Source organism: Hetaerina americana, unplaced genomic scaffold, assembly GCF_022747635.1.
Source record: "Hetaerina americana unplaced genomic scaffold, ioHetAmer1.1.p SCAF_10, whole genome shotgun sequence".
Lineage (NCBI taxonomy): Eukaryota > Metazoa > Arthropoda > Insecta > Odonata > Calopterygidae > Hetaerina > Hetaerina americana.
Genome location: NW_027286070.1, coordinates 5,561,921 through 5,574,302, shown reverse-complemented (window position 1 = coordinate 5,574,302; position 12,382 = coordinate 5,561,921). Strand labels below are relative to the sequence as shown.

At 38.5% G+C, this 12,382-nt stretch overlaps 1 protein-coding gene across 1 annotated transcript in view; it reads right to left on the bottom strand.

Annotated features, from left to right (window-relative positions):
- Gpa2 (Glycoprotein hormone alpha 2) overlaps positions 1 to 12,382 on the bottom strand; it is a 146,089-nt gene that overhangs the window by 98,827 nt on the left and 34,880 nt on the right. Inside the window, exon 2 of the mRNA XM_071596846.1 lies at positions 9,625 to 9,862. Within this exon, the coding sequence (XP_071452947.1) occupies positions 9,625 to 9,760 (136 nt within the window). The 5' untranslated portion in view covers positions 9,761 to 9,862. The remainder of the gene's footprint in view (positions 1 to 9,624; positions 9,863 to 12,382) is intronic.

Genomic DNA, 12,382 nt, shown 5'->3' with positions numbered 1-12,382 from the left:
GATGTCCCAAGATGGGGCCTCACGAAATATACATAAATATATGTCCCTCTCCAAAACATTTTCATTTGAATAATTCGCCGCGAAATTTTCGATGAATCAAAATATTAAATTAAACAAGCTCCTTTACGCTTTTGAAATTGATTCTTTGTACACTGATATTTTGAATGCCTGTCTCCATGTTGTTTTCTAGCATTGAAGTATTAGGTTAAAGTTAGTATAAAATCGCCCACTTGATGAGGCATAGATGTAAGTGGTCCACCACAACATTGGTCGGATATTGGCAACATTGACAACACCTATGAAGAAACAAAACACCATTTCCTTCTCTTTCCTTCACTTCCTGGCATTAATGTGTTAGTTTTAATTTAGAAGTACGTATTAATTTAAGATAATATATGTGGTATCAAAGGAAATAAAAAATTCTAGTAAAATATATTATACAACATATTTATTGGTCACAAACATGTCTTGGGTGCCACAAAACCTTATATAACCCCTTGGTAGCAATCCGCAATGTCACGTGGCCCTGACTGGAGTATTCGTAGTGGCTCACGTGTTTTGAGTGCGCCCCTCCCGTCATCTACAAAAGAGCCTTCTCTCGGTCAGTCTTCTGAAAGAGGGAAACCCCCACCGTGCTCCCTTCCGACGCCCTTTGAACTCCTCACTTCAACTTCTCTCTTCCAACGAAACCCTTTACCCTCATTCATCAAGATTTTTCTTTTTATTTTTAAATATTTTCCAACTTCCTCCCCATCACTTCAATTCCTCCTCCTCTCACCCACGCAACGGCTTTCTCGCCCTTCCCCCCCCTCCTTCCCATGCTTCCCTTCCCCTCCGTCCCTCTTATTTGCTGTCCCACACTTTCTCAGAGAGATTTTGGCGTGGCCTTGGAATTCATTTTCACACTGGGAGGAGGGGTTCTTGAAGGGAAATATTTTGATTATTTTGCACATTATATTTAGTAGTTTTATATTGTTTACAAATATTTCAACACTTAAAGAATAAGCATAATGTTATATTTAACAATTATTTAATCTTTCGAATCTGAAATAGTGAGCCTTGCTCGGTGTAGGGCACCTGTGATAAATTCCCAGTCCATGAAATACTTTTATGTCACTTCCAAAGAGTTGTATGATGACTAAGTAATCGATTGTCTAAGAGAGCTCAGAGGCTATTTAACAACGAGCACCAAAATAAATGTAAATAAAGTTTAATTGTGCTCTAAATTAGAATTATGTACTTCGATGTGGTTTTTTTCCTTTCCTAAACACTTTATTTTGAAAAACAAAGTTTAATTGACCTAAAGCTCTCAAACCACAGGTTGGTTCGATAGGAATGGGTAGAGCTCACCTAGAACGAGCTATAATTTGTGCTAGAACCCTTGTATTCAGCTTAATAGCGTTTATAATTCACGCGAAAGCATTAGCATGAGGTGAGTCAGTTCTTTTTCCTGTACCTTCAATGGTGTCCCAAGAGGTTATGGTACCCAGAAAATTACACAGATTAGATGAGGCCGAGAGTGCCCAGAGATGTGCCCGGAAATTGAACTCGGGCACAGCCAACCCGACGCTATTGTTGGTCAGTTGCCTGATGCTCTACCCCGCTCGATTACCATTGATCTCGTATTTTGAGAAAGCAATCCAAAATCATTAGATAAAGTACGACCCTCCTCTACGACAATGCTACATCATAATGGCTCTTTTCATGACTCATGCCTATATCCTTCATTTAGTTCTACCGAAGTCGTAATCCAGCTAATCGCTTCTTTGCAACTAAAATCGATGGATTCTTGCAATTTTATTGAAGTACTATGGCCAGTATCCGACATAAAATTTTAAAGAAACGCTCACTTCATAGTATATAATTATATTTTGAAGGATAAAGCGCCAGCAGTGAACTACGGAAACTTACTTGATACGGCGCGACAGCTCTAATGTATTCCATTTGCACTATACATACATTTTTGGCGAGGTTTCATTATGTCTTGCGAAATCACTTTGCAAATAAGGTGAAAGTTTTCTTAACAAGACGTTTACATGAACTTAACAAAAACTTTGCAAGACGTTTGCATGATATCCTTAGTGTGGGAGAGTGCAATTTTCCCGTGGATGAGGTTTTTCTAAGATTTTTAAAGAGCTTTAGCTCAAAGAGACAAATTACCACTTAGTAAATTTCTCACAAAACTGGAAGCATATGGTATAGATAAATATCCTGGACAGGATCAAAGACCTTTTGAATGGTCGCCATACCAATGTTAGTCATATATGGTGTTCGCTCTAATGCAGTAGAAGTCACTCCAGGTGTTCCCCAAGGAAGTGTTATCGGACCTCTTTCATTCCTACGTTAACGATATTAACTCCATAGTTAATAGCAAGATTCATTTATATGCTAACAATGCAGTGTTTTGAAGAGATATCCGTAATCCTGAGTACGATTATATAACAGCTTCAGCAGATGACTTAAATGCTATGCAATATTGCTGCGACACTTGGCAATTAGAATTCTACTTTTAAAAAGTGCGTAGTGATGATTGTTTGGAATAAAAGCAATTCTCTCCCGAACGTCTACTGCATCAGAAACACTGACATAGAAAGTGTAGTCTCGATTAAATATTTAGGCGTTACCCTCAATCACGACCTCTCCTGGGTGAAACATATTCAGGGAATATCTAAACAAATTAACAAGAAAATGAGGATACATTTGAAGGTACTTGTTAAATGTAATAAAAAGTTTAAAGAGAAATGTTATCTTTCGCTGGTTAGGCTTCATTTAAAACATCCTACTAGTATATGGGATCCTCATGAAGTTGGATTGATTGCCGCATTATTTGCCGTAAAGCGCAGAGAAGCTACTAGGTTTGTAAAATTTTGTTATGATAAACTAAGTCCCGTATCAAGATTATTACTGAAACAAGGTTGGGAATCACTCGCGGAGTGAGAGTTAAATTACAGTTTAAACCTCTTGCATTAATTGGAAAGTCTCTTAAGAAATGATGTTTAAAATCTATTTTAAGATCCATCACACTACCTTAAGATAGATCAAGGCAGTAAAATTCAAGAGATTAAATGAAGAACAGATATTTTTGAGATATCACCTTTCTCGCAGACGATAAGAGATCAGATAAAATGTATTCGATAAGGGAGAAAAAATATTTTTTTTATTCTAAGCAGAATTTTTAGTTTTTACTAAGTCTTCTACCCTTTGTCTTCTACCCTTTCTTTAGCTCATCTCTTAAGCGTAGGCATGTATATCTAACTTAGATACCGTAGTTCATGTACCTTTATTTATCATGATCTACATTATGAGAAACAATGGTGCACCTTTCCGCAGATTTATTGTAACGTACAACGCGTTACAATCAATCTGTGTAAAAGTACAAATTTTATTCTCATAATGACGATCTTCCACTGCATCTCGCCTGAATCAGTTGAATGATCTACATTATTTAAATAATTTTACACATATATATTTTATCTAAAAAAATAAGAAACCCATAATTTTTTGTATAGCATCCCTGGTGTTGAATCTCCCCCGGCAAAACACTCCACATCCTAGTGGTGGCTTAAAAGGTGCAATGTGTAGAGTTGGATTTAAATAGAAATTGTGGAAGATTAAGGGTACCGGAAATTTGACGGTGGGAGATTTGTGTGGAGGGAAGGTTGTCGGAAGAGGTGGTGAGTTGTTTCTGAATAGGAGCTTTATTTATATTTTCTGTCCTATTTTCCACTGGGAACACATTGGAACCGAGGGAGAGGGAGGAGCGGCAGATGAAGAGGGGAGCGGAAACGACGCATCAATGTGCTGACAGTCGAAAGATAGGGTGCGTCGGCGTCGCGCTGACTGACCGACGATGCCGTTGGTCGAGTGGGATGATTGCGCCGCGCGTGGGATCGGTTGGTCGCTTTAAGGGGGCGGAAAGGAGGGGATTTGTCCTCCTCGTGGTTTTGAGGGGAAGAGAGAGAAAGATGACCATCGGGGAATGGCGTTGGGGGGGGGTTGCTCCGTTTCCATCCCGCGTTGGAAGAGAGGAATTTCTTTGTTTAAACGTATCCCTCTCGCAATACGGCGATGAATGGTCAAATTGCATATGAAATAACTGATTTTTAAACGTTTTAATGAAAACTGACTTGCTTGGAAAAAATAAACTAAAATTTCTTGCCACCCACCCTTTAATTTTATTTTCCATATACCGTGATGACTCGTGCCACCTTTAGAGTGTATTGGATCAAAATATTTCTTCGGAAATCAATTTACGAACTTTAAATAGTATGCGTTAACTTGTCTTTTGGATATAGAAATCGCTTCGTTTCAAAGTGAATCGAAAATGAGCATCGTTACTCATAGCTGTTACTTCATTTATTCATCTTGTTTAACCCGTTTATTTAATCTTCCATAACTGCATATGAAAATGAGAATCATATTTTTAGTACTAAGAGACTTTCATTTCATAGAGAAGGAAATAGGAAGAGTTAAATGAATGAGGCGGTCAACAAATAGAGCAAAAAACGCGCGTTGGAAAGCGCAGTGCAAGGATATGGGATGTCTATAGAAAAAAGTTGAAATTGATGTGCTCTACGGAAAGGTTAAAACCATATCAGGAAGTTAGGAGGGAAAGTCATTGAAAACATCAAGATTGGTCAGGAAAAATATTAGTCAAACCATAATAGATCCAACAAAGTTGAAAGGAATATATGGTATGGTAAAGAACTTACGCCAGCAAAGTTCTGTAAGGGGAGTGAATATGACGAAGATGAAGTTAGCTTATGTCAAGTCTTCCTCGACGGTGAGATAGAAAGGGCATTATGGGAAATTAAATCAAATAATGCCTTTGGGTTAGACAACACTCCTGCATGACACTTTAAAGAATTAGTAAAATGTGGGAGAGAGAGTTTTTATGAACTAATTTCTATAGCACTTATTAGGGAGGAATTGCGCTTTTAAGACTTCATCAGATCAGTGTTAGTTCCCATTCCAAAAAAGGGATCGGAGGCAATATGTGACGACAACAGAACGATGCGTCTGATTTTTTACGCAGCTTGAATCATTCTCAGGATCATCGAGAAGCGGTCGGAGAGCAGAGAAAATGTTTGCTTAGGGAATGATCAGCTTGGGTTCAGCAAGAGGATAGGCAAGCCTCACGCCATGGCAGTGATAAGATCACGAATAGAGAGAACCATAGGATACAAAAAGTTTATATTTGCCTGTTTCGTATATTTCAAAAAGGTATATTATAGAGTAAATTGGGTAGAATCGATTGTATCTCAGTAAATTGGAGTAGATTGGAGGGAAAGGAAACTTAAACAAAATGTTTACATATATCAGACAGCTCAGATGTGAGAGGTAGATGGACAGCCCAAATGGGCAGTGTTACAAAGGAAAGTAAGATACGATATAGGCGTCCAGTGTAGTTCTTTATAAATATATGTGAATACATATATATATATATATATATATATATATATATATTTATTTATGTACATATGAGGAAGGAATCTGGCCGGAAGACTTTGTGAGATCAGTTTTAGTTCCTATTCCGAAAAAGGTAAAGGCTACATCATGTGAGGACTACAGGACGATAAGTTTGATATCCCACGCAGCTAAAGTTATTCTCAGGATCATAAGCAAAAGATTGACAGTAGGGCATATGATTACTTAGGGGATGATCAGTTTGGGTTTAGGAAGGGGAGAGGTACGCGTGATGTCATTACAGTAATGCGATTATTAATCGATAGGAATATAGAATACAACCAGGAGGTATTTGTCTGTTTCGTAGATTTCGAAAAAGCGTTTGATAGAGTGAATTGGGAAAAACTAATGAGTATATTACAGAAAATAGGAATAGATTGGAAGGAAAGGAGGCTAATCCGCAACCTGTACATGTCTTAGACTGCTCAGGTGCGGGTGGGAAGCGGGGAGTCCCAATGGGCAGTGTTAGGAAAAGGTTGCCCATTATCACCGTTGCTGTTCAACCTGTATGCAGAGGAAATTATCAAAGAGGCATGGGAAGAACTTGAGGTAGGAATGAATGTTGGCGGCGAATTCGTTAAATCAGTTAGGTTTACTGATGACCAAGCTTTAGTTTGTCAGTCAGCCAAGGAATTGCAAGCATTGCTGAGTGAATTGGAAATTCAGTGCGACAGGTATGGGATGAAAATTAATGTTAATAAAACAAAGGTTATGCGATTTTCTAGAAAGAAAAAAGCCAAGCTTAACATTAAAATAGGAGGGCAAAAACTAGAGCAGGTAGAACAGTTTACGTAACCCGGTCAAAGTTCTAGGGACGTAAGGAGAAGAATTGCACTTGACAAAGAGGCTTTCACAAGGAGGAGGGAGTTGATGACAGGGACGTTGAGTAAGGATGTTAAGAAAAGACCCGTAAAAACTTTGATATGGAGCGTAGCTATGTACGGTGTGGAAACGTGGTCATTGAAGCAGGAGGATAGACGTAGATTGGAGGCTTTTGAAATGTGGTTGTGGAGAAGAATGGAGAAGGTGAAATGGTCAGAGAAGAAAGCAAATGAGGAAGTACTTGGTATGGTGGGTGAAGAGAGGGGTTTGTTGGGAGAAATCCTATGGAGGCAGGAAAAGTAGATGAAGGGTGTATTGACCGGCAGTGGGATGTTGAAGACTGTGATTGAAGGGAGAATGTTAGGCAAATGAGGAAAGGGACAGAACAGGATAGGGATGTTGGACGGGATAAAGGGAGGAAGAAAGTACTCAGAGATGAAGAGGGACCTGATGTAGAGTGGGATGTTGTGTTTTGCTGGGGGTTAGAAATTGTTGAATTAGTAATTTTTTCCATCCAAAAACCTAACTTAGCCGGTAGATTACCAAATAATAATATAAACACACACATATATATATATATATATATATTTATATATATGGGCCCCACACACGACGGCTACAATGTAGCAAAACTAGTTGACATAAAAAATTCGCATCTGTGGAAACGCGAAGTCATTTGATTTTTTTTTGTGCTTAAGCTTTAGGTTTTCAGTCGATTCAAGGGGTTGCTAAGTAATATTTAAGACACGAATAGATATAAAAAAAAACCATTTGCGTGCCAGAGACGGGGGCGTTGCACATCCAAGGGTACATCTGAGTCAACAATGAAAGCAACCCGACGACGCGACTCAAGAAGAAGGCTTTGGTTGAGGGCGCATGGGGAGGGAATGAGATTTGAATTTCCTAGGGAAAGCTGTCATAGGTAGGCTTCTCCAGCCAAAAGGATAGACTGGGATGTCCTGGAAAATGCGACCCAAAGCCTCCTCGGGTGACGGTGATGAAATACGCGAGCGCACCCATCTGTCTTCTTTCGATTCGCCTCTCATCTGCAAAGCTATCGTATGTGTGGCGCGCTCTCCGGTTGCAAAATACACTGACGCGAGCCGCGTTGCCTTCCCTGACCTTGTCTCCCAGACGGGAAAGTGGAGAAGGAAGCGAAACGAATGAAGGAAGAAATTTTTCGAGACAAATTTCGCTAAACCAATTCGGGAAGAAGAGCCAACAGGTGGCAGCATTTAGGTTGCCGGAGGTACCAGGTGGGAGGGGAGGGCCAGAGGAAGGGGTGGAAAATTGGACCCCCCACCCCTCCAGCACTCCCCTTCCCCCTCTAGCATGTGGGACCGGGTAGGCGGGGGATACAGAGGAAATGGAGGGAGTGCGCAAATGGAATGTTTTCCTTGATACATCTCAAGCAAACAGTCCATCAAGGCCAGTTCACATTAGTTCACTTAAGTTCATAAGAACTTATGAAACGCAAATGAATTTGAAGTTGATGAGTGTGGCAACGGGATCCATTCACACGTCGTAAGTAATTAGTGTTAATTCAAAAATGATCCATACGCATGTTTTAAGCCCAGAGTCGTTTTTTTTGACCAATCACTAACAAGGAGGGGTCTCCAGTTCTCCGACCACATGCGATCTTGGCTCGTACTCTAACACCCAGAGTGACCAAAAATGGTTATTCTATGTAAACAATCAAAAAGGATCAAGAGATAAGTAGCCGTCATTAAGAAACGTTTAACAAATCTTCTGAGGATATATTTCGAACCTTCAGAGTTAAAAGCACTGCGTCATATTTCCACAGAGGGTTCAAAGCATAACCTCAAGTAATTGAGTTACGGACTGAAGATGGAGGAAAAGAGAAACTCTTCCCGATCGACTAAAAATTTATAAAATTCACATAAATTTGACCAATACGAGAATTTGAGTCTCCGTCATGCTGTGTGTTCTCAAGTCCTAGCATTGTGTACGTGACCCTGTTCACAGGCCGCCGAAGCGTAATTTCTTTTTCAGTCCTAACTTCTGCCAATACAATTATTAAAGATATTCCGCATGTCAGGTGCCCTTAACGCCTTTATTTTTAAACGAGAAATTAGCATTCATCAATTTATTTCAATAAGTCTTTCATAGAATTCTACCGATGTCTCTGCATTATGTATTGCTTATTCGTAAACATTTTAGGTTTTAGGAAAAGTCTACGACGGTCATGAAAAAATAAATTTTCATTCCGAATGGGTACACAAAGAGTTTTTGATTTGTGCTGCAATTTAGTTTCCAGCATTGAAGATTATTGATGGGAGGCTTTTTGACTTATATATTCAACCGTATATTAATATCTTATGATGCCGTGAGTGGAATACCAAAATGGACGAAGAGGTGCATTTGAAAGGTATCTCTAAATACTCTTAACTCAGCGTATCTTTTAGTGTGGTTTACCATGTGGAAATATTAGATGATAAAATAAGCCAATCGTTCAATATTTTAAATTAAACCAATTATTTTTTACCGCCAAAGGCAGGATTTTATGAAAGCCATGCCTGAGAGCTTAGTTTTCTAACACCCATTACACAAAAACAATTGTCAACGTCGTCGGATATCGATTTAAACATATAATATTTCACAAATATCAAGAATTCAGACAGATGTGCAAATAAACCAATGACACGATTGCATGGAAGCTCCTCTGGCAAATGAGAGAGAGCCCTGCCCCTTCCATGGATATATATATATATCCATGGAAGGGGCAGGGCTCTCTCTCATTTGCCAGAGGAGGATATATATATATATATATATATATATACCCTGGAGTAAAAATAGAATGGCTGGTGACCTAACACTTTTGTAGATGTAAATAAAATACACATCCAGAAGAATCCCCTTTCAACCAAATGCTCAATAAAAGCAAGGGCTTTAAACTGACTTATTTTCTTCTTTAGCAAATGGAGTTCCTTTTTAATGGTCTTATTCATCGTGTACATTTTACCACACACTGATCCCGACATGAAATGAAAATGGACTTGACAACTTCTACGTATCCGAGCCTCATATGCTTTAGCAGTGAAACAAAAACTGAACTGTTGAACGAACCCGTCAACCATTCACAGGGAAAAAAGAAAGGGAAAATTATCAAGTGCTTAATCGACAACGTGGACGTAATGAGCCGTTGATCCTTTCCAGAACTTCGGTTGAGAAAGTCAACCACAGATATACACACATCTTTAGTCGACCAGTTGCGAGTCTCCGGAATATAAATTTGGGCTAGAATCAAGTATATTCACACGCAGACCAGGGATCCTTATAGAATAACTGATTTATAATCGAAATGGGCACACTAACCGACTTTGTGACACCCAGGTCGGTCCCAAGAGTTGGAGGCGAGGGCAGCACCGGCCGAGAGCATGAGAACGGCGAAGATGAGGAGGAGGGTGTGGTGGTCGCCATGGTGATGGCTACTGATTCCTCCGCCCGTCATCCTTTCGGTTTAGGTGTCTCTCTCAATCACTCGGTGTGAAATTCAGAATTCGCCGGGCGAGATGTGTTGCTGTCCTCCTCTTGCACCGATAGCCAGTGGAACCTGTGGAATAGAATCCGCACTCGATTATTTGGAAATTCTTTTTTTTCAAACATATAACAATAACCCGCCAAATTACAAAAAAATATAAGAAGCTTCGTAATATTTTGTATATACCCGTTTGGGTATTAAAATAATACTTTCCCGTTCATGACACAAGGACGTGATTATACACAAGGGGTGAATGAACACATGATATATATATATATATATATATATATATATATATATATATATATATATATATATTTCATATTTATATACATTCAACACGAAAACCCGCCATACGGTGAACGTATATTCATTCGATATAAGGAATAGGGATAGGAACACATACAAAGGACAAGCAAAGGAATGGTGGGGAAGGTGGAATCGAGCAGATCATAAGCAATAAAAAGTTTCCTTGACCGGGACTTGAATCACAGATCTTTGACTTTCCGTGTCAATGTTCTTAACCACTTGAATTATCGAGGAAGTGGGGGATAATAAATGAAAAGGGGGATTTATTTATACTCACACACAATTGAACACATTTATATATATATATATATATATATATATATATATATATATATATATATATATATATATATATATATATATATATGTATGGGCCCATTTTTAACACAATTTAAGGGCACGAATCCGTCTGACGTTTCGATAGCAAAGCGTCATCTCAAGTTCTGAAGTTACGGTGTCCTCTACCCCTGCGTCCCCCTCTTTAGTCCATGACTATTAACAGCGCCTTCATCTTACGAACGAACGACGGCTAGCGAGGGCCAACCGCACCGCACGAGGGTGCCATGAATGCAACGGTACTCCCTGATTGCTTTGGAGTGGTTGCGTTTCGTAATTTGTGCGATAGCTTCTAGGGCACTAATACGAAGGAACCCAATATAATTCGTTCAATTGAAAGGAGACATAAATACGTGTTATCTAGCAACGCTGGATTCTATTCTTCAGATGGTTTTTCTGCTCGTAAAACAATTGATTTTGTCCTAGCATCCATGACATATATTATTTAAAGTTAAATTTCAATTAATAGAAATTATCGAACATAAACCATATTTCATGAGATGCATATTAATGACACTTAAGTATGAAAATTTGTTTATATCCACTTTTATGTGAATTCCAATGGAATAATATACGAAAGCATCAGTGCGACGATTCTTTATTTCACATATGTATTAAATGACAACATTTTGCAGGGGTAGATTAATTTTTATATAATATCTTACTAGGATTACGGTGGTTATTTCCGGTGAAAGTAAAACGAAATTAGCAATAAATTCATGAATTTTAAGAGGCTTATTGGTAAATATAATTAGGAATCAATAAAATGGATGCAAAGATCATCAATGGGATGTTGAAGTATGTTATGAAGTAGATAGAGGGGAGAATGTTAGGCAAGCAAGGAAGTGATAGGAATAGGATAGGGGTATTTGACGGAATGAAGGGAGGAAGGAAGTTAACAGAGATGGAGAGTGGTTTGTTGTAGAGTGGGTATATTGGATTGGAGGTAAAATAGAGAATCGTTCATTCAACCAAACTAGATACTCAGTTGTATTGGAGTACGAGCCCCTACAATAAAATAATTAGTGTCCTGAAGATCTGAATTAACTATAATTTTCGTTGGAATTGCAAAATTTGTTTTTTACATGCATTTTTTTCTTTTGCAATTTTATAGACTTATAATTTTTTGCGCTGATATTATGGCGTTCAGGAATCGGCATTGTGAGGGTTTGACTTTGCACATTATTAACATTTGTTGAAGTCGAATTATATCATGATTTACAAGACAAAGAACTGATTTCAGACATTTTTTGACCAATTCGCTGACGTCTTACCATCAATTCCTCGGTTTAATTAATTTGTGAGGTCTTTCAACCGTGGAAAATTTAAGTAAGAAAATTATAAAAATCTGTAGAAATTCTATGATTTTTGGTTAACGCTTGGATAAGTTCACACTCCAACACTACGCAAGATTCTTCTCTATCAAGATCAAAGAGGTCTTTCGCTGTCGATAAGCTTTTAATTTTGAGTCCAATTGGAATCCAATTACTCCGAGTTCGCACCATTTGCGTCTTTATTGAGGAAATTTCTATGGAAGAAATTGATGCTAGGCTGGCAACTTCCATCTCCCTCAGCCCCATTCAGCCCCACCCCCTTCTCCATCCTCCTCTGGTATGTTTCTGCTTTGTGTTCCTGTAATATCCTCTGGTTGCCATGCAACTTAACTATCTGTGCTGTAAGTTGTATTCCCCAGCAATCAGGACAACAATTTCCTCCAAAAGCGTCGGTATCACTCAGAACTAATATTTAGTAACCATATGTCTGACAGAACTGACTCCAAGAACTTTATTTTGTTTTATCTTTCAAAATAGCCAATGCCTAAACCCTACCTCCTCATTTAAATTTACCTAAAGGTAACCAAATCAATTGTAATGAATAATATAGCCTAAAATCGCTATTAGAAATTGTTAACTAAATTTTCATGGCAATGACGCATTTATCAGTTCA